The 23833-nt window shown below is 44.9% G+C and overlaps 1 protein-coding gene across 5 annotated transcripts in view; it reads right to left on the bottom strand.

Moving 5' to 3' along the window:
* Positions 1-23833, bottom strand: part of LOC124262070 (septin-7-like) — a 191339-nt gene that overhangs the window by 88931 nt on the left and 78575 nt on the right. For all 5 annotated transcript variants that reach the window (XM_046696531.1, XM_046696513.1, XM_046696521.1 and 2 more), the window contains one exon: positions 5843-5935. In XM_046696531.1, the coding sequence (XP_046552487.1) occupies positions 5843-5935 (93 nt within the window). The remainder of the gene's footprint in view (positions 1-5842; positions 5936-23833) is intronic.

Here is a 23833-nt window from a genome sequence, read left to right on the forward strand (position 1 = left end):
GATGATACAAGCACATTTATATCTACCATTCTCAATTCACCATTCTCATAGCTTCTTGTCAAATTGACCTGTTTAATTTTGTCAGGTTTGGGGTTCCAAATAAACTAAATGATATTTGAATTTAGTTCATCAACAAATTCTTTAGGTGGTTGAGGCAATGCAGAGAATATGTGTACAAGTGTAGATAATGCTAATGTTTTTATCACCGTTGTTTTTCCAATTAATGTCAACTTACGTTTACGCCAATTGCATTTATTTGAATGCCAAGAACTCAGTCTAAATTAACATCTTCGCACATTTTAATATTCTTTCCAGTCATTGACCCAAGCCATATTGACTTAGTTTTGTGTTTCTGTATGATATTGAAAAGGGGAGCTTTCGGCCTTTGCAGCAAATTCTTCTTGGTCCAACAATTGCTACATATATTCCAGGAATAAAACTTCAAGGTCAGTGTGGTCCATGTGATCCATGGTTTGCCTCTGATCTGCCTCTCCTACAAAGCTGTCCACCATGACATGTGGTTAGCTGAGCATCCTCTGATATAACTTACAAGCCTATGAAGTTCATGCTGCAGTGTTGTTGTCCATAGGTAAGCCACGTTCCATGACTTATGCACCAGGGTGTTCCCCTGATGATGTGATGGTTGCCGCCAGTGCTGGCTTGACTTAAGCTCCAACCACAGGTGTTTCCTGGGTGACTTCATGGCACATCTTCAGTCTTCTCAAACAAGGGCTGAAAGGCCTTTTAAAAGATCTCTGAAGGCTTTAGAGCAGTAGACAAAGCCTCCTCCGTGACATTCCTTGGTTGGAGAGTTCGGGTAGACCAGGGCAGACAGAAAAGGAAAGACATCTGGCTCCCCTGTGTTTGATTGAATGTTGGGGACACAGTTTCGTAGGTAAGTTTTTTCTCCTGGCCTTTCTGTATTACAACACATACTTCTCAAAAGCTGTAAGCTAAAGTTGTTGGCAAGTGTCACATTTGGATACACTAATTTACCACTATTTGAAGATCAACTTGCTGCTCTTAGATTTACCCTTTTTTATATCAAAATTGAAAAGCCAAACCTGAGAAAACTCAGTACATTTTAAGAGACAAGTGAACACATGCATTCATGTTTGCCACAGGAAAGATTATGAGGTTCCCATTCTTTCGTCTGGGAAGATAGCTCCTATGGATTGATAATGCTTAGAAAGACCTCCAAGACTGACTGACTGACTGAGTTTGGTTTTACGCCGCTTTTAGCAATATTCCAGCAACATCACGGCGGGGGACACCAGATATGGGCTTCACACATTGTGCCCATGTGGGGATTCGAACCCGGGTCTTCAGCGTGACGAGCCAACGCTTTAACCATTAGGCTACCCCACAGCCCCAGACCTCCAAGAAGAAAGACAACACAAGACCATGTCTAAATCTGTGGAACAGAAACAAGTTTAAGGAAATAAGGCAATCAAGTGTTCATATTCGTAAGAAATGTAGAAATGGTTAAATGATATGGTTGTCCTAGATCAGAATTGTTTATCTTAAGCCAGGTTTCCTCAGTAAATTAGCTTCATAAAACTTCTGCTTGTAATGGGATGAAGTTGAAAATATAACGGTTAAAATACAGACTACAGTGAAACCTGCCAACACCGGCACCTGTCTAATCCGGCATACTGTCAAAACCGGCAAGAAATCTTGGTCCCGAAATTTTACAACGATATTATGATCATTAAAAGATTGTCTAATCCGGCACCTGTATATTCCATATTCCGGCACGACTTTTCGGTCCCAACAAGCATTTTTAACTGTAATTATCACTGTCTAAACCGGCATGGGTATGAGCAGTCCAATCAAAGCCCCATAATCTAATACACTAATTAATCCTCTTGGCATGCTTGTGAATCAAACGTTCTAAGCTGGCATGGGTATGAGCAGTCCAATCAAGGTCCCGCAATCTAATACATGTACACTCCTCTCGGCACACTACCTAAGTAGTGATTGCGCGGTGAATCAAACGCTCGAAGGATTACCATGTTAATGCAGTCCCCCAGTGTTTATAAAGCATAAACTGTTTTCATTTGAGTGACATGTGTCAGAGGGGAAATAAATAGGCATTGGTTTTATTGACTCGTCAGTCACTTGGTGTGTCATGATGGCTAGACCAACTAAGCGGGCATGTTTGGAGTTTACACTTGTTAAAAAAATCCAGCTCATCAATGACTTTGATACTCTTCCTCGGCCCTCTCAAAAAGAACTTGCAGCTAAGTATCAAATTGTCAGGCAAACTGTTTCGGACATTTTGAAAAAGAGTGATATTTTTTATCCCAAACTTGAAGAAAACCATAATTCACAGACCAAACATTTGTATGATAGTGGAAAATTTGACAAGATTAACTCTCTCACTCATGAATGGTTTTTTGACTGCCTGCAGCAAAAATTTACCTATATCTGGTCCCATTCTGCAAGAAAAGGCTCTTCAATTTGCAGCAAAATTGGAAGTTAAAGATTTTAAAGCATCTAATGGTTGGCTAGCCTCTTGGAAGACACGACACAATATCAAACAGTTTAAAGTTAGTGGCGAAAGTGCATGTGTGACGTAGACGACTTCAAGTCCCGCCTTTCTAGTTTAATTGATGGGTACTCACCGGAGGACGTTTTCAATTGCGACGAGACAGGTCTTGTATTTCATGCGTTACCTGACAAGACACTGGCTACTAAGACTGATGCTGCTAAAGGTGGTAAATTTCAAAAGACCGTCTCACGATTCTGTTCTGCTGCAGTTCAACAGGAGAAAAATTGAAACCACTGGTTATAGGCAAAGCTCAGAAGCCAAGATGCTTTAAAAAAACCTTTCCCTTGATAAGCTTCCTGTACATAGCTTCTAACAAGAAGGCGTGGATGACCAGTGTAATCTATCGTGATTGGTTAGAGCAGATAAACAGGCACATGAGTAAACAAAGATGGAAGATTTCCTTGTTCATGAACAATGCTCCTTCCCATGGTCATGGCGTCGAACTTAGCAATGTGAAGATAATGTTTTTGCCAGCCAACACCATGTCCGTGTTGCAGCCTTTACATCAGGGTATCATCAGAGCTTTTAAGGCTTGATATCGGCGATATCTTTTAAAGTCCCTTGTAGCAAGAATTGAAGACTCCTCCTCTGCACATGAACTGGTGAAAGCTATTACAGTCCTTGATGCTGTCAACTGGACTTTGAAAGCCTGGGCCGAGACAACACCCGAGACGATAAAGAAATGTTTCTTCATAGGCGGCTTTCAGCCAGACGACAGTGTGGACAGCGAAATCAACCAGGAATTTGACGAAGATGACGACATCCCTCTTGCCACACTGGTCTCTTCCATCAACAGCGCCGTTACCACATCTGATTTCGTTTCTTGTGACTCGGATGTCCTGACAGAAAATGAGCGACTGGGAAGCTGAACTAGTGACAGAGGCAACCAGTAAACCTGACACTGACCTAGCATCCTCTGAAGACGAAGATGATAACAACTCAACTAGTGTCGAGCAACCAACGTTATTGATGAGGGACCTTCTCACGATGTGTACTCAGATGAAGCATTTTGCAGCGACTCAAGAAGCAAGGCTCCTTCCCTACCTACAAGACCTTGAAGCAGTTGCTGAAAACATTGCACTTGAAAAAACCAGTGAGGGAAGTCAAGCCAAAATGTCAGACTATTTCTTGCCAAATTGTTGATTTGTACTGGATATTTGAACAATGTTTAGTACATGTACTGAATAAAAAATGACTATCTGTTATCAACATTGTTTTAATTTGTTCCACAATTACAAAAGATCAAAGGCATCATATAGATGAAGAGATTGACGAGTGTAAATGGCAGCCATGTTGGAAAATGATCCTCACTGTGTAATCCGGCAACCTGTCTAAACCGGCATTTTATTTCAGTCCCGTGGGGTGCCGTTTAGACAGGTTTCACTGTACATGCAGGGATAAACCTGGCTCAGAAAAGATATGAGATAAAATCTCACATGGGACCAAAAACATGAGATTTTATCAAATCTTATGAGATTTAACTGTTCATGATCGTTCACAAGAAAAGGAATAAACGACAAATAGGACATTGTCATATGTATTTAAGTCTTTCAACACCAGTCAACCAGAGGCATTTACTACCATGACACCGAGTTCCCAGAGACTCTGAGGTCATAGATGAAGCCTATGTTTATCAAGGAAAATATCAGCTTGCAAAACATTATTGCTACTACATATCATACATCATTTAAAAGGTCTAATACTACTGTTTATAAATATGAAATTTATTTTTTATCATATTATTCAAATAATACAACTACAACGTAAATAAGTTAATATTTAATGAAAATGCAAGCTTACACATTCATAGTGTCCAGTTAAACCATGAAGGGAGCAAAAAATGCCCCTTACCTTTTCCTTTTATATTTTCTTTTGTACGTGATCGGAAAATTATTATAAACAGATTTCTCAAATAATATGCATGGTCGTCTGTTTCCCGATACCAGTGGCTTTCTGCTCGGTAACGTGATACAACAGTGGGAAATACCTCCGTTTTGGAAGCTTCGTATGAATAACATGTGAGGCAATTCGTATGATGGCAGGTATCGTTCGAAAGCTCTGAACACCAACAATATCACTGCACCCTTGCCAAGAGTATTTTTGCAGTTGTAAGAAGCGATTTTATTGGATAAAATTGGTTTCTAATAACGCTTTTCTGCCACAGTCTGCTATGAGGATCGTGACTGGTCAAAATAAGGCACGTGACCTAAGGCAGCCAATCATAAGACAGCAATGGATACCGTCCTCATAAACGAAAACTTTTAGATTCAGATGAAAGTTTTGGGCAAAATCATGCTATTCCGAACGTGTTACGCAAAAAATCACCACATATACGTATATTTTGGAACTTAGTGGTCGTATCGTGCCAGGTTATGACCTGTGACAAAAAGGCTTCATGCATATATTTTAGCATTAAACATCGTGTCCGAGCGCTAAGTTCGAGGCGATGAAAGCCAAGATGTCACTTGAATTACATTACACGATCGCACAAAAAAGATGGAAATAGTAAGTTGTAATGCATGTTTGACAACTATTATGAGTACTGTTGTAATTTTTATTCTTCCGTTTATTCAATTTGTTTAATTAAGTGTTTTCAGACATTGTTAAAAGTGACAGATTTAATAAATGAATCATACATTAGTTAAGTTCCTAAAATTATATGGTACATCATTTTGATGTGACTACTGCCTGGCCGGTTTACCGGCCTACGGTGTCTGGGGACTTGTGAAGTCTTGGCCAGTTTTCCGGCCTACGGTGTTCAATGGGTTCATCAACTTCAAGTCGATGGTTTCGTTAGCAGACGCTTTTTTGGGAGGCATGATGTTGCAGAACACAACTTCCGAACACGAACTCTGTACAGCGTCGTACAGTGCATAAACAACTGAGTACTACGAGGTTCAGAGTTTACCATACTCCTTGCAGCGCAGCTCGTTTTGTACAGCACCGTGTAATGATGTCTGAAGTTCCATACCGGAAGTTATGTTTCGAAGATTAAAAATAGGTAGAAAGCAACGGGACTATCTTTGACAGAACAAAATAACAACAAAGTAAAATAGACTTAAACACACTATTATTTCCAATCGTTCAGGTGAGTAGGATGCGATTTTAAAAGGCTGCAGATAAATTTGAATGCGATGTTATAGCAATTGAAGCGAGAAAATCACGATATCGCGGCCCAAGTCAATCCCTGTACATGTAAAAACAAAAGCTCATTTGAACTTTGAGTCAAGGAGAACAATAAATTCTCCATCTGACATTTCTTCTGCTTAAGATATATAAATATCTTACCCTGAGTTTTTTCTGGAGTTTGTTCTCTTCATCATCATCACACTCTGGGAACTCATATATTTTGATCTTGTGTTGGGCAATTTCATTCAAAATCTGTAAACAAGTTAACAAAGAGAGTTCAATGACATGACAACATAAGACGGTATCAGACTTTGGGTTCTGGAAAACATCCCAACTACAGAACAACCTCAAACTATCCAGCCAGTGGAGTGAGTGAGTGAGTTTAGTTTTAAGCCGCACTCAGCAATATTCCAGCTACATGGCGGCGGTCTGTAAATAATCAAATCTGGGCCAGACAATCCAGTGATCAACAGCATGAGCATCGATCTGCGCAATTTGGAACCGATGACATGTGTCAACCAAGTCAGCGAGCCTGACCACCCGATCCCGTTAGTCGCCTCTTACGACAAGCATAGTTGCCTTTTGTGGCAAGCATGGGTTGCTGTAGACCTATTCTACCCCGGATCTTCACAGGCCTCCAGCCAATGGAAAGCCAAACTGCACTGCCTGCCTAATGAAATCATTTGCACTCTGAGAATCACCTGCCATTAAACTTGATAGTAAAATAAAAAAGGAACATCCACATTCATTTAAATGATGTCACTTCATGTTTTATTAGCAAAACTGATGACATCACTTCCAGTTTAAAAAGCATATGCATGAAAACTGCAAAATACAGGACAGTGGTAAAATAAACCAAACTTAGGTTAACATGCACTGTGCTAAGGAATACCGAAAAAAATTGGGTACAGTTGTATAGTGGTAAAGTATAAACAGTGAGTGAGTGAGCTTTTAGCAATATCACGGCAGGGATACACCAAAAATGGGCTTCACACATTGTACCCATGTGGGGAATCGAACACAGATCTTCGGCGTGACTTGCGAACGTTTAAATCACTAGGCTACCCTATAGAACCATGGGGTATCGTTGTTCAGTGGTAAAGCTTATAGAACCACAAGGTATTGATGTACAGTGTAAAGTATATAGAACCATGGGCAATTGATGTGCAGTGATACAGTATATAGAACCATTGGCTATTGATATATAGATGTAAAGTATATAGAACAATGGGCAATTGATGTGCAGTGGTAAAGTATATAGAACCATTGGCTATTGCTATACACAGGTAAAGTATATAGAACAATGGGCAATTGATGTGCAGTGATACAGTATATAGAACCATTGGCTATTGCTATACACAGGTAAAGTATATAGAACAATGGGCAATTGATGTGCAGTGACACAGTATATAGAACCATTGGTTATTGCTATACACAGGTAAAGTATATAGAACAATGGGCAATTGATGTGCAGTGATACAGTATATAGAACCATTAGCTATTGATATATAGTGGTAAAGTATATAGAACAATGGGCAATTGATGTGCAGTGGTAAAGTATATAGAACCATTGGCTATTGCTATACACAGGTAAAGAATATAGAACAATGGGCAATTGATGTGCAATGGTAGAGTATTCAGAATACACAACTGGGGTTACTGATGTATAGTTGTGTAGTGATGTATTATTTTAATGAATGCACAAACTGTTAAAAGTATAGCAGGGTAGGATTTCATTTGGGTATTTTCACCAGTGCACCAAGTGCAGGCTGTAGTTAACAAGTTATGGCACCACATACTTTACTCAAAAACTAAAACAACAACACAATGATCTCCCAAAATATCCAGTTGGGTATGTGTACAAGTTTGACATTACTGTTACATGATCATCATGATGACATGATTGGCCATCCAGCACACACTCCATACATATAAAACCTTTCTTCTTTGTATGCATTAAATCCTAATATGTCTGTCATTTGTGTCCCATGTATGCAAAATTTGTAGGCTGCACATCAAAATTGTTTGCAAATTAGTTTGATCACCTAATTTTGTCATGTTTGGACAAATGTCAACCTTGATCACCACATATCTATGGGTTCAACTGTTATCCTTTTCCAACATCTTTAAAATGCTCTCCAATTGTATAATCCTGTGTCTAAAGCTTGTATTTATGGTCAAAACTATCCTGAAATATTTTCTCAGCATCAAGAGTAAACTTTGTAACTTGACTGATTGTCATTTCCTGTTTTGCTTTGTGGGAAATAATACACATGTAAACCGATAATGAAGAGAGATGGTGACGGTGATGCTTGAGACAGATGGGTGACCATGTTTGGCAGCTTGACTCCTGTGAGTATCTTGGACTTTAGTATTTGGACTTTAGTATTTTTCAATGTCCTAAATCATCAAAAGGCACCAATTCACCACTTGACTTATCAGTATAACAACTTTCAAGACATATTCAACACTTTTGCAGTTCAGCTAAGAAAACAAGCACAACCCTCAGTATCAGTTTAAGACCAATTTGTCGGCCTGAAAACCTGAAACAATTTAAAAAAATCCAAAACCAAAATCATCAAAAGGCACTAGTTTGCTGACTTTCTGACAGACGTAATGAGGTTGAGAAATTGTGAAAAGCTATCGTACCTCTACGACTGTTGCAAGTCTATGTTACAGTATATGAGTTATGAATGCTACAAGAAAAGTTACGAGATCTTAGGCTTACGAAAGCTTTGTGAAACAGGGTCCTGGACTTTAACATGACCACCTGATGGAAGCATGATGAAAACTTAATCAGAATTCTGTGTGCAAAGTTTTATTGACACCATGGATAGGAACACCCTCATATGTTAGCTCTAAGATTAAACATTACACATCTCTCCAAGGTTTAGTAAACTGATTTCTTATGAAAAGGGGTGGTGGGGTAGCCTTGTGGTTAATGCGTTCACTCGTCACACCGAAGACCTGGGTTTGATTCCCCACATCGGTACAATGTGGGAAGCCCATTCTTGTGTCCCTTGCTGTGATATTGCCAGAATATTGCTAAAAGTGGCAAAAAACTAAACTCACTCTCAAGAAAATAATGCAAAAGGAACAATTACATGTATTGTTAGTAATTGTTAGTAATTGTTAGTAAAGTTACCTCTGGATTACGGTAGCCTTATTCCTGTGGATACACAGAATACATAAAGAAAATCAAAAGAAGTTTTAACACTAAGTCATAGATATTCCTAGTGGTATACCTAATCTACCCCTGAGTTATCTCCCTTGATCCTGACGTCACTGTATTGTTCTCCTAGAGCCCTTCATAATTTTTCTAAAAACAACACATCAATGACATCTTCTAAGGATAATTTCGCGGGGAGGACACAGGGTGGGAACTACTCCCCATAATCCAGAGGTAAGTTTACTAACAATTACTAACAATACATGTAATTGTTCCTAATTATAACGTAAACATTCCCTCTGGATTATGGTAGCCTGAATCCCAAGTAAGGATTAAGAATAACTATGACTTAGTCAGAGATAAATAATTTATCTCTAGATTGGTCAGTAGCAGTGGGGGAATACATTCCCAGAGATGGTGAGTCTTCTAGCTTCCCACAGTTATGGTTGATATAATAGATATCATGATAATCCTAATCTGTAATAGTAGGGATTATATAATCCCTGACGCCATAAATTCGGATTACGATAGATTCCTATAAATGTATCATGATTCTATCTGAATCCTGAAATATGTAATTAAACCTAATATTCCTTAAAATCATGACGTCACTTCCTGTTTGATGACGTCACTTCCGGTAACTATGACATCACTTCCTGTTTGATGACGTCACTTCCTGTAACCATGACGTCACTTCGGTTCTATGACGTCACTTCCGGTGATATTTGACATCACTTCTGGAAATATAACGTCACTTCCAGTTGATGACGTCACTTCCGCCGGTATCAAATACAACTAATATATATATATAGTACTTAAGGTCTCTCAACCTGAACAAAAAATATATTTCCCAACCCGTTGCTATCAACCATAGCCGGGAAGTGAGAGACTCAGCCCATAATTTGCTCGGTTAGGAGATACCATGATTCCTACCGTGGTATCTCCGGGTTGCTGTAGGTTGTGTCTGATCCAATCCTGTAATCCTTGGCTTTCGGTAATGATTTAATTGAATTGTTTCATTCAAAGTCAGGGACACATTTTTCATTATCACAAAATGTTGTAATTATCAAAGGCGTATTTGGAAAGAATATACATGCAAGATGTAACTTTACATTCAGTACAACCATGACAACTAGATTATGAACACCATTCAACCACTTTCAACTTTGTGAATAAACAGCAAATGCCAGAACATAGGTCATATTATAAACCTATGCTGTACTTTAACAATGAAACTTATATGGGTATTTTTGGCCAATATGGGCTTTCACAATTTGCAAGAAACCACCATAGCCATCACACTATTTATAATATTTTGGAACAGTATACAAATGAATGGAAAATAATCTGTTAACATAGTTATCTTTAGAAGAGGTGGATCTGTTGCCTATAAAGAAAAATGCTTTTTGAAAGGCAAACAATTATCTATAATTAATTACTATGCCTATCCAGGGTTTTACATGACGCGTGATTCCTGTGTATTTGATGCAACAATTTTGCAAACGACTCACAAAATATTATCATACGAGTCAAGCTTTTACGCAAGTTTTATGGGTGGCCCTCACAATTCAGTTCAATAAAATCGATTTGATTAGCAAAAAATGATATTGTTCGATGATACTTTTCAGAGAACTCAAAGGAGACAGTAATCCTGGCTGTTTGAATTGAACAATGCTGTAGTTTCATTTGGTGGTGTGACATAGTTATATGCTGAGAATGATTAACACAAAGAAATATAAATATTTTCATGACTCTCAAATATTGAAAATGACTCCCAAAAATAGATATTGTGAGTCACCATGACTCACATTTTTAAAAGTCTGTGTAAAACCCTGCCTATCTTGGACTAGTGTTTTCCCATACTAAACAAGAGTCATCAGAAGATGACAAATCCCCCCGGCCCCTACAAGTATGAAAGAGCAAATCATCAGTAGTATATACAATAGCGGAAGAGATCAATTCCAAGAAAGGACTCTGTAAAGCTTTATTTAGGAAATAAAGCTTTTGTCAGGCCCTTATCTCTCTCCGCCAGTGTGTATACCACTGTTTGAATCCCCAGTTAACTTCCTGGTCACTATGACCGCGAACCAACACTTCCTGGTTACGTCGACACTATTGGGATCACTCGACAAGGTAAGTGTTAAATATTTTGAATCGCTATTTGGGGGGTAACATTGTGCTGTGGGGTATGATCAATAATTCCTCTCTGACGAAACCTCTCGGTGGCCCATCTTTCAAGTAGTACAAGTCCACTTTATCTATGTTGTAAGTGTTGACCGACCATGTCGGGTCGGTGGCTTGTTTCCGAGTGTCCCCTTCATGTTCTCCCGGCTGGTAGAGGTACCTCACGAGGACCCAGTCGGGTATCTGTTTCTCCTTCCCACACGATGGTGCAGCCGGTTCGGCCGTCACTGATTTCAGTTTGATAGCGTCGGCCGGTTTCTTGCCGGTGAGCCGAGTGGTTTCGTGGATGATAGCCGACACCACTTGAGGTATCCACGCTACCCATTCCGTCAATCATCTCCCCGGGTTGGCCATCTCTCTCGCATACTGATGCCCGAATAAGCGCTCGGCCAAAGTCCTATTGAATCTCTAGACGATGGCTTGGCTGCGATGAGCTAGGCCTGGACGCCGTGCTTAGTTAGCAGTTGTGACACTGCACCCATGAACTCCCGTCCGGGATCGACTTGCAGTTCGGTGGGCCATGTCAGCGGTCTGCGCTTGTATATGCGTTCGAATCCGCGGGCTACCTGGGCCGAGACTTTCGCGGTTAAGGGTTCGGCTTCTTTGTAGCGGCTGGCCACGTCCACGACAGTTAGGGCATACTTGTACCTCGTTGTGGGGTAGGAACAGGAGGTCGGCCTGGTAGATGCTATTGGGTATGTCAATGCCGAACTTTCTTCTAGGCACGTAGCGTGGTGCCGGTAGGTAGATCTGCCACAGGGCTTGTTTTTCCAGCCACGCTTTGGCCTCGTCCGGGGATACTCTCGCCATTTTGGCAAGCTTATGTATGGCGCTCACTCCTTTCCAGTACCCATGCGGGCTGTAGTAAATAGCCTCAAACTTTCTCTGGTTCCGTGACATCGTATACATACGGCTATGTCTTTGGTTCAATTTTCTCATGCCCGTATGTGTTGATTCCATCGGCGGCTATCCAACGCTTCGTGTCCATCGGCGACAGGGACGTCTTGTTTAACGTCAGTCTGTATATTCCGTGTCCTTCGCTTCTCAGCGTGTTCATCTGATGCTTGAAGGTGTGGGCCCTGAACAGGGCCTCCTTGAACCTGGTGTGTTTGATGTGTTGTTTCACCACGTACTTCTTGACACCCTTCGCCTTCCGGATCTCGCTATTGTCGGCCTTCAGGATGGAGTACATTTTGGGCCTCAAGCCTATGTACTCGGCGATCAGCGTGCCAGCACACTTGTCCTTCATCTTACCGAGGACCTTTTTGTTAACCGTGCTGTGCATTGCATGGTCCTTGGGTTAGTCACTGGTGTCGTACAGATGGATGTACTCTTCATGTCCTCGTACACGTCTTCGGTTCAAATCTCCATCAGTAGGGAGTCTGTGTCCGTGTACAGCGCCACGCACCTGTCGCCATACTGCTTCTTGAGCTCGTTGTAGTAGAAGTCGTATATCAGGTGCTTGGAGAGGTCGAGGATGCTCATCCCAACGTTGACGGGCGGTTGAACTTGATGTGGCTCTTCCTCATGTGCAGGGCCACCAGATCGTTGGTGAATATCTTGCTCCGGTTGAATGCCGGGCTGGCTATCAGTCTCCTGAGCTTGTCTTCTTCTTTCGACCGGACCAGCTTCACGGTCACGCGTTTCCTCAGGTTCTCCATTGTCTTACCGAACACCGAGTTGTTCATGAGCTTGTAGAGGTTCTTCTCGAAGTCACTGGTGGCCAGCTTTCGCAGGTCCGTGTTCATTCTGATGTAGGGCTCCATCAACAGGCTCTGGTCGAACTTGAGCACCCTATGGGTTTTAGTCAGCCTCATACCCAGCGACAGGTACAGCTGCAGGTTGCGATAGTGAACGATGTCATTGGCCTTGTTCATCAAGTTGGGTACGAGTTGTTCGACGTTGGCTAGCTTATTCTTCCCCAGCAAGTTCTGTTGGTAGTCGGACATCCAGTCCGGGTTCACCATCAATCGTTCTGGAGCCAGGGAGTAGCCGTTGTGTGACTTGTGCAATGCTGCTGGGTACTCCAAGTCAACTTCGAGTATGTAACCTGCCCCCGAATCCGGTGGTATGCTCATGACGTCTATTTCAGGCACCCACTCGAACCCCCCTGTGGGTAGATACTGGCTCATGACCCAGCCGTACAGGTTGTTGGCGTCAAGATAGAGGAGATGATTGGTGGGTTTGCTAGGGTCGTAGCCTTTCACATACTTATTGTTGGCTCTTGCGTACCGTTTGGCAGCCATGGAGATCCCACCTCGTAATCCTTTCTCGATGAACAGGTGCATGTTGTAATCGGTGAGGAGTTCCAGCTTAACTCCGGTCTTTTTCAGCTAGGCATACCAAGAGAGACTGGGGCTGGTGTAGTACCACGCGGGGTCGAGTTGATACTGCTTGAAACAAGTCTTTCTGAAAGTCTCGAACACGTCAGCCAGCAGGAGTACGTCCGTTCTCAAGTACAGGTCGTGGTAATCACCCAGGTTCCTGCAGCCCAGTTTCTCCCACACGTTCTGGGCGTGGTCGTAATCGCCCTGGGTCAAGTTGCTGTAAAATTCACTGATGGGGGGTAGTCGGGTCTCGGCGAACTTGGTCCAGCTGTTCATGTACTCGTAGGGGTAAACACCCTTCCTCATCAGCAGGGGCCGAGTCTCGGCGTCGGTGTATCAATCGGTGATGGGGAAGGTATCGTTGGCCTTGACCAAACTATCAAGAGACAACAGTAGGAACTGAACTGAGTCTATGAACCTCAGGCTGTTCAGGGAGAAGGAGATGTATCTCTCCATGTTGTTGGGGATGCAAGTCAGGTTGCCGTCGACCCTCGCGATGGCCTGCATGATCAAGTGAGAGTCGTACCCTCTTAAGTTGTGGAAGACCACGGGGATGTTGATTGTTTTGGGGTTGATTCTGAGCTTGAGGTTGCACGCGCTGTGAGCGGCGCCTCTGTACTCCCCGGTGATGTGACAGTGATCTCTCACTGAATCGCCATTTTGGGGGCCATCTTGGGGCATGAGTGCTGCAGCCGTGGAGCATTCGGCTTGGGTCATACGCATTGGAACGACGGTGTACAACCTCTTCCTGATGGTTTTCTCTTCGTGCTGCAAGCACTTTAGAAACATTTCAGCCTTGTCGTGACCCCTGTACACCACGGGAGCATTCGTTTCCCCATCACATCGGACGACCACGTATCCGAACCCACAGGCCTCGTGCTCCTGTGTTTTGTGCATGTTGGGGATTGGCCCGATGTCAAGGCGTTTGACGAGGGCTTCGAAGTCGGCGTAGATGATGTAAGGCACAGACATCTGGTTCTTGTGGTTCAGGACATTGTTGCATTCAATGGGCATGTCGATTCATACGGCTGTCTGCCCCATGCCTAGGCAATCCTAGCCGTGCAGGCATCGTTCACAAAAGTGTTTTTTTTCCCCGTTGTATTTCGATTGGTCGTGCAACAGCATGCTGAAGTGTTTTATCCACACATAGCGGTACTTACCACCTCGCTGGATCATGAATATATTGATCACGCGACGACCCTTCATTGGGCTGACCCTGTGCACGATCGTTTTGTTACCTTCGTGCCTGAAGACGTTGATGGCTATGGGGTTCTGCTTCTCGATTCTGGTGACCTGGGATATGGGGGTGTGTTCGTTTATACCGTCCCAGTTGAGCCCGTCGTCTTGGGGATAGCTCGTAGGTCTGTTCAAGTTAACGTCGGTCGGAAACAAGGCGGACCTGATAGCTACCCTCATGCAATCGTCCCCTCTGTTCTTGACGTTGACTATGGCTTGTTTCTTCTTGTAGTAGGCGGGTAAGTCTAGGTACGATCCGCCTCTGAACGGTACGTAGTTAGCTATGTCTAGATAGACCTTATCGATTTTATCCACGGCCCACCCGGACCCCCTGTGCGTGAAGCGTTCCAGGGACTCTCGTATCTGCTGAAGCGAGTAGTCGATGGACTCACCTAGTCTCGGGTTGAGTCGCGACTTCTTGTTTACCTCTGAAGTAAGGCTGAACATACTCAACAGCACCGTCCGTCTGCTGTTTATCAAGTGACATCTTTGCCGTTATTTGAAACTTGAGACTTCATCGGTTATGATATAATAACCGATGCACGCGAAACACAGCGAGATGAAGGTTAGGTTGCACACGATGAGCACTTCACAAGCCATATAGAACTGTAACTTTTAATTGCTAAGCCATTGCTAAGCCATTGCTAAGCCATTGCTAAGCATTACTCAGCATTGCTCAGCATTGCTTGGCAATTAGCACTTGCAAGCGGGTTGGTCGGTCTTGAGCACGAGCTTGGCGTGCTTAGTTTCGGATAGCTTTTTTTTCACCCGTTCCCGTTCTAGTCTGCTCATCACATCGTTTTCTCTCAAACATTCCTTGAACGAATCCCTGTCCTTGCAGTGGAATAAGGCTACCCATCGCGTCTGTTCCCTGAGGTCTTTCAACACCGAGTTGAACTTCTGCGTCAGCACCCAGACGCTGTGCTGAGTGTGCCGGCCGGAGAAGGCTAGGTATGATAGCATGTCTCTCTTTTTTGTTATCTCTTTGTTGGCGCTGCAGTCTTCCAGGATGAATAGCATCGACTCCCCCTTGAATTTACCGTGGTAAGCCTTCAGCCAGTCCTGCAGGCGTGTTCCCGGGTCGACTCTGTGCACGTCCGGGTCCGTCATTACCCAAGGTCTTTCTGTGTATGTCCTGTTCATATGCAGAGTAGGGCACATGATAACGATGTTGTCGAAGGTGTCCCGGTAGTACCCCTCCAGCATATCCAGCACAAAATGGTCTTCCCACAACCAGTCTGCCTGCACACTATGGCGCAGTGCGGGTCGTGGGCTAGATCAATAGATGGCTTGCACGAATCTCCCATTGTCTATATTAAGCAGCGCATCCATAATCACGTACAGATATGATTTCAAATTGCCCGCGGGTTGATCCTTCTTTGTAATCTGGACGGTTATCCCCTCCCTGCCGTTGTCGATGTGGCGTCCGCTGTCGTGCAACCGATCGTCGTCCGTTGATCGCATGTCCAACAATAGCGCGTACTTGGTGGTCAGGTATTCACCGATCTGCATGGAGGATAAAGGTGGGTGAGGTGAAATTGGGTTTAACGTCGTGCTTGAGAATATTTCGCTCTTATGACGACACGGAGGATAGATCCAGGTCCTTGATGACGTGTTGGTGTCGGGTCGGTAGCTTCTTTATCTCGTTCCACTGCTGGTGTGCCCTCATACCATGACTGAACAGCAGGTTGGGCACGCCCTCTATGGTCACTTCCACCTTCGTGATCTCGGGGTTGAAAAACTTCTCGCGGTCCCTTTGGAACGGATCGTAATCCTCCAACAGGAACGATCAGGATGCCTTTCATTGATCGCGCCGGCACGTTCAGGTTGATATTCCACACCGTGTCGCTCTTATCCCGTACTACCATTCTATGCTGCAGTATGCGGTCGTACAGGATGGCCACCTTCCCTGAGTACTGGTTTCGAACCTGCCTGGCCAGATCCGGCTAGTGACCATGTTGAACTCCAGAGAGATGTTGTCGATGGTGTAACTGGCCTCATCATGACTTTGCTGTAGTCGTTGAACGTGAGCTTGTATTCAAGCCTATCACCCAGCGCAGACTGATAAAACGGCGCATGCCCCGTGAGCAATTTGAAGCTGAGCGGCACTCAGGACCTGTTCCTGTACGCTGCGGCGATGGCCTTTTCACCCGCCTGTATCTTGTCAAGCTGGTCTGCCGTGAAGCCGCAACCGGGTCGATTTGCTGATGCCTGGGTACACGTCGTTGACGCGTTCTCCCTCACTTTTCCAGAGGTCCCCGTATCAGTGAAACACGTCGCTGTCGTCGATGCTCAGCACCTCGTTGTCGCTGATCTTGATGGTGGTCTTTTTGACGATGGCCCGACCTACGTTCTGCACGAGCTCGCGTTTGTCGTTGTCGGAGGTCAACGTGAGGTTGAACGCCAGGCGAACCGTGCCTGGCACGATGAGGTCGTTCTCGCCCAGGTTGGAGAATCAAACCAGCAGCGTTTCGTTCTGGTCTATCTTGCTGGGATTGTTGGTGAGGATGGTCACCGACTGGCGCACGGCTCTGGCGCCTAGAGGTTCCCTTGATCTCCGGAAAGGGTCTAGCTTCCTACCGTATGACATTGTTATATACATGAAATATATGAGTGAGTGAGTGAGTTTGGTTTTACGCCGCTTTTAGCAATATTCCAGCAATATCACGGCGTGGGACACCAGAAATGGGCTTAACACATTGTACCCATGTGGGGGAAATATATGAGTTTAACATAATTAAATATGGCTGAAGGTGGTGGTTACGAAGACATCCCGATGGATGACTTGTGGGATAATAATAATAGTGCCCCCTTCTTAGAGGAGCAGGAAACCTCGTTCACACAAGTCAACGAACTCGTGAAGCAGGCCGCCGCTGAATACGACGACGAGTTGAAGCGTAAACACAACGTCAAGCCGTTGGGACGAGACTATTCCAAGTTCACCCTCGATGAGAACGGCACGCTGCAATTGAAGGCTCACCCGGAGATCAATCTCATGAGCAAATGCACGAGAGAACAGCTTGCCTTATCGACACTCATCAGTCGCCATGGTGGCCAACTGATCCGCGATGCACTAAACCTCATAGATTATCGGCCCAATCTTCCCTCGAAGGTCGTCCAAGATCTGCAAGCTACCAGGGCCGAACTCAACGATGAGCCCCAACGTGCCATCAAACAATTGTTGGACACGTACCATAACAAACCCTTACCCGGGTTCGAATTTACCGTTCGGGAACTGCGGGGGCTGGACAAGGCCATGCAAACCATTCGTGGGTCACTCGTGGACAACACGGCCAAACTGGATGCGATCGACGCCACATCGCCCGTGAAAAGACCAAACTCAGTCAGGTAGATGACGAGTCTCTGAAAGCCATCATCGAAGAACGATTGCGCAACCTGGAAGAGGAAAGGTCGACCCGGCTGGAAGCGCCTCCTCCTTCTGAGAACAGCTTCGGTTCCAGATCAGCCGCGTGAGGGAAACCATCGATCAAGTACTCTACCAGGACACCACGCTAGCTGACAGGATCCGAATCCTCTTCCGAGAGCAAAGGATCACCATCGCATTCTGACGGCATTGGGCTTCATCATATCAACCCTGGTCGTATCGCTGACGGGTGGAGGTACACCAACACCCCCAAATGGCAACGTCAGAGACTGGGTGAGAAGACACTTGAAATCCCTCGGAAAGGCCCTGGCTCAACTCGCAGGGTAAGGCTGCCTAAGCCCTGCCCGGAATCCTGGGTAGCATCGTCTCGTGGCTGCTGAGCACGCTGGCTAAAACTGCCACGTGGCTCGGGCAAAACCTGTGGGCAGCCATCGTTGCTGTGGCCGGGCTGGTCGCGGCTAAGGAGTTTTTAACCAAATGAGACCGACCGCGATCACAGCGACCACTAGCGTGGTTTTACTATCGAGGTGTTCCTTGTTCTCAGCCACCTCACGTGGTGGAAGGGGCTGTGGGGGTGCGGGCCGAACTCTGGGCTTCGGGGGTGGTACGACTATGCCTGTTTCACGGGTTGTGGGAGGTGGGACATGACTCACGTTGATGCCTGTAGTGACACCCGACTTCTGGTCAGCCGTGGCGATGACGATTTCGTTGTTGTAGCCCACCACTTTATTGACTCTCAGTTGCATGTCGATCGGGGCCATGTACAGTCCCACATCGAACACTTAGTCGACTTTAGACCGGGGCTTATTCCAATACGTTTTGGTAGCGTTGGATGGCACTCGGTAGATCAACTGGAGCATTAAAAGCATCCTCGACGTTAGCCCCGAACTGTTTCTAAGCGTCGTAAGCAGTCCCGGTGTAACAGGCCAGAGTATACCCCTGTCCCAGACTATACCCGGGGTTAAACTGGGCTAGCCCAGACTATACCCCAGGTATAATCTGGGCTTGCCTAGTTTATACCGCGGGGTATATTCTGAACTAGGCCATAGTATACCCCCCCAGCCCAGATTATACCCCTACAGAAAACAAGTGATTAAGGATACTACTATAATTTTATTGTACTTCTCACACAATTAAACACTGGTTACAACATTGAAATGGTCCAATACATTTTCCAGATACAAAGCATAATCAGTGTGAGTTTTCAAGCTGAAGCTGGCAGGGTACATCAGCCATTGCATTGACTGACCAACTGCACTGTAAATATAAATGTCACATTTAAACAGACTGGCTGTTGACATAACTTCTGCATCTGTTGCCCACACTCCATCTCGTGAAATTCCCGAATCTGTGATGTACTCATTGACATTTTGGTTCAGGAAATGTTTTAGTTCATCATTAATGTCATTGTTCATATGCTGAACCACTCGATCTCGGATAGTGCTGTGACTGTCTTCGGATCCTGTCAGGCTGTAACTGATGCAGCGGAAGTAGCAGTTGCAGTCACTCATTCATATTGATAAACAAATACCAGCCCCTACTCACACTATCAGCAGCCCCTACTCACACCAGCCCCTTCTCACACCGGTTATCTCCCATTAATTAGACAGCCAGTTGTTAGACAGTGGAGTAGGGTATTAATTAAGACAACACCCACCTCCAAAATGGTATAGCCCTAATTAGATTGATGAGTAGAGTGTGCCCGTAGTTAATCTGTTCATGTTGTTGTTGAGTTTCTATTACAATGTAATGTGTTTGTAGCATGTGGTTTAATCTTTCTCATTTCACATTTGATTGGTTTAAACCTTGTCAAAATGTTTTGTTAAATTTTTTTAACTTATATGTTTTCTCTCTAAAAGTCAAACTAATTTGTGTCACAACAAGAAGGTAGGTATAAAATAATTCCACAAACACCTTGATGATCTCCATAGACCATCAAATCTCCCAAAACAATAATAGAATAATTCCACTTTTTACCATCTTAAAATTGTTATAAATATGTATATATGTTTTTTTAACTTTTCAAATCAGTTTTCTCTCAAATTTTCTATTTTTGGTTCCACCTCATTTCTTAATAAGTGTAATTCCCCGTCGCCGAAATACCTTAGTTAAAGCAGATAAAGCAGATAACTAACTACTAACCTTGATGATATATCAGCATGGCTGGGTTACACAAAGTCGAAAATATCACATCGCAGAGAGGCACTAAACAAATGCTTCATAAATTTTGTATTATGCAGTAATGTAAATAAAATGCACCTACAAATTCCTTTAAATGACACCAAGACCATTGCCCTGAGTCACACACTCATATTGAGTGAATTGTCAACATAATTTTTTAGGGGTATAGTCTGGGCTGGAGGGGTATACTTTGGCCTGGTCCAGAATATACCCCCGGGGTATAAACTGGGCTAGCCCATAGTTTACCCCGGGAAATAATCTGGTGGGGGGTTATTCTGGGCTGCTACACCGGTAAATGCCAATCCGTCTTCGGGTCTAGTTCGAATTCGTTGCAATCACGTTCGTAGGCCTGTCGGTCGTACGGGTTGTTTACTGCGACTCATGCTTTGTCCTGTGGGAGCGGAGCGCTGATCTCTTTGAGGATACGCCTGACCTGGTAGTACACGAGGAACGTGAACACAGACTGACCCAGCGGTCCCCGCCGAGTGTCGGTCAACGTCAAGCAAAACCCAGTCGTCGCACACCACACGGCGAAGTTGAGTTGATTCTGCCAGAACTGCATCGGGTTGTTGAACCAGGCGTGGACTGCCTTGACGTTCGTCACCGAAAGCCTATACCGGTCAAACACATCGATGAACTGGGCTCCGAAGTACAACCCAGCCACGTCGACCACGATCTTCATCTTCGTGAAGTCTATGTCCATCTTAGGGTAAAACACTCCCGGGTTGTACATGTTAAAAGTATTATATAATGGTATATATACTCTAAATTGTAGGTGACACTTCCAGGGACAACGAGCGGTGAGGCCGTTCAGCTGCTGCACGCGATCGATAACACGTCAGGTCACCTCAAAGTCGCACTCAGCGATATCACCTACCTGCCGCGGTGGACCAACATCAACGACAGCAACAACACGCTGTTTGTCAGTGGCGTCCGCAATCACATAACCGACGGCTACTACAGCGTGTGCTCGCTAAGCGATGAAGTCTTCGAGCCTGTGGGAGCAACTCAAGATGAACGACTCAAACGGCACAGTGGTGTTAACCAACAACGGAATAAACCCCTTGAGGCTCGGCCTACCATTGGCGAGGACACTGGGGCTGCCGCCGGACAAGATAAAACCCACAACCATGGTCACGGGTACGAAGTTACCCGACCTAGTCCCGTACCGCGAGCTGTGCATTCATCTCGATCAGCTGAGCATGACGGACAACATTCAGGCCGAACGCCCTTCCAGGCTGCAGAGAGCCTTACCGGTGAAGACGGAGAAGTACAACGACGGCAGAACCGAGTCGTTTTCATCGCAGCAGTACAAGAGGTTAACTCGGGGCACCATCCCAGAGTTGTTAATATCAGTGTTAGATATAAAGCATAATCCTGTGAATATAGGATACCTCAGCATAACGCTGCACATAAGATGACTAGTGCACAAGGACCCGGAAGGGTGAAGAGATGCGTCAATGTAGGGATCTCTGGCCTCGGGGACACACGCTGGTTCGACGACCCCGGAGTAGAGGCTAGACTGTATGCCTTACAGCTTAAAAACAGCATTTCCAAACGCGTCGAAGTCCCCTCTGGTAGAACCCTAGGTGATATAGTCGATACATCAGGAGCGGCCCTCAACACTCGGCTCGACCTAGTCCGCATCGGTAATGATAGATGGTCGGTATACCCATCGTTCGGCGGCAAACTGTTCGACTTAGAAGACGTCGAGAGCACGACCTTTGCTCGAAACAAGCAGTATGCCCTCGTCTTCACCGACGACGACAAGTGGGTGTTGTTACCCTCTCGAGTCGATTGGTTTCTCAACATTAGGCTCGGCTCCCCTTACGTGTTCACAGAGAACAAAGACAACTACCTAAACAAAGTCGTGAACAACGGAACCCTGCTCGTGGCTTACGTCCCGACGCAGAGGCGTAGCGTAGTCATCAGCCCACTCTCCAGTATGGCAGCCTACATGCTGTCGAGCAAGCCTGGGCGCCAAAACGTGGGGTTGCAGGTGGTGTCTGAATTCGAGGGCGTGGTCAACATCCTGGAGAGTCTACCGGCGAACTCCACGCTGGTCATCCAGGTCTACCTAGATGAACCATTGCAGCCCGAAGTCAAAGTCGTGAAGGGGATCAAACTCCGTTGGGGGAAACAACACCAGTATCACGTTTGCACTGTTTACGAGTGGGTGTCCACTCCCACACCAGTCTGCAGGGGGTCACCGTGACCGTGGAAGACACGATATCACTCACCAAGATACTCCTACCCGATAACATACACCTCATGGGGGTGAAGTGCACCCCTGAGAAGTTATCAGAAAAACAGTTGGAAACTATCTTGTGATAGTAATATAGCAATGACCAGTCATCGGCCCAGCATCACACTCGGGGACCTAGGAGACACGGAGGGGTTCGATCTGCCCGGCGAGGAAGGCACCTTGTACGTCCTACACTTGAAAGACAACATGTATAGGCGGGTGTCCCTGACAGACTTTAAAGAACCCGAATGGTTGATCAATATGACCCTCACCGCACCTTATATCTCTTTGACCAAGGATGGTTATATCACTGAAATTAAGAACAACGGTATCTTCCTCGGGATTTTCACCGTGGATCAGGATATAACAGTTTCCCATACACAACATCACCTGGGCTACATGTTATATGCAACAACCAGGGATGCACTTTTATCATTCAACTTATACACTGGCCTATCATATTCTACGATTATGCCCCCAGGCTCCACACTCATCATAGAAGTCTTTTTCCCAGCTGTCATTTATGGGTTGGAGGGGGAGGGTCCACCCTGGCGCCTTTTACCTGGGGTGGCAATAAATTGGCCAGATACATATCCATTTTGGAACTACCATTGTCGTATTGTCATACAACTGAGCTCGGACCCCTCACTGGGGTTGCTGCCCCCCTTAACAAGCACCGAGATGGTTAGTATATTACAAAAGTTACCTATTGACCTTTCCCTTATTCGCCTACACGAGATACTAGGCCTTCCAAGCCTCAAGTACATTGATTGACTATTAAATGAAGACCAATTAAAAAATATCTTGTAGTATATATTATACGCACAGGATGGGCCTGTACCCAGTCGTAGAGGAAGTAGCGAAGACACTGGAAACCGTAGACGGGTTCCGCTTGAGGAAGTTATGCGACGTAAAACGCCAACTAGAACAAGACCGTGACAGACGGGCAGCGTTATGCAAGAAGTACCATAGGGCTTTCAATGTCGTGGACGGGGCCGATACCGCCCTTATGACAACCAGCATGGGACTAGGGCCGGTAGGTGTCGGGTTGTCGACCACCATCGTGGCCGCACCCATAGTGCTAGGCATCGAGATAACAGCTGGGGTGTCAGGGTTGGTGTTTAAGTTTGTATCCCGCAGACTGCAACGTAAAGCGTTGAAACACGACGAGATCAGGGTTCTAGCTGAAGCAAAGTTGAAAATGGTAAGTGACCATATCTCCACGGCACTCACAGACAACAAGATCTCGGAGGAGGAGTTTCGTTTGGTCCTCTCTGAACTCACCAAGTACCATGAGATGAAACAAGAGATACGAACCTAGTCTCGTAAGACTGCCGTCAGCGAAGCCGAGAAAAAAAAGTACATAGAACAAGGGGTACAACAAGCCCGGCAAGCCTTCATCACGAAGACCAAAGAGCTCATA

The sequence above is a fragment of the Haliotis rubra genome, unplaced genomic scaffold, assembly GCF_003918875.1.
Source record: "Haliotis rubra isolate DU_JTF1 unplaced genomic scaffold, ASM391887v1 Scf12, whole genome shotgun sequence".
Classification (NCBI taxonomy): domain Eukaryota; kingdom Metazoa; phylum Mollusca; class Gastropoda; order Lepetellida; family Haliotidae; genus Haliotis; species Haliotis rubra.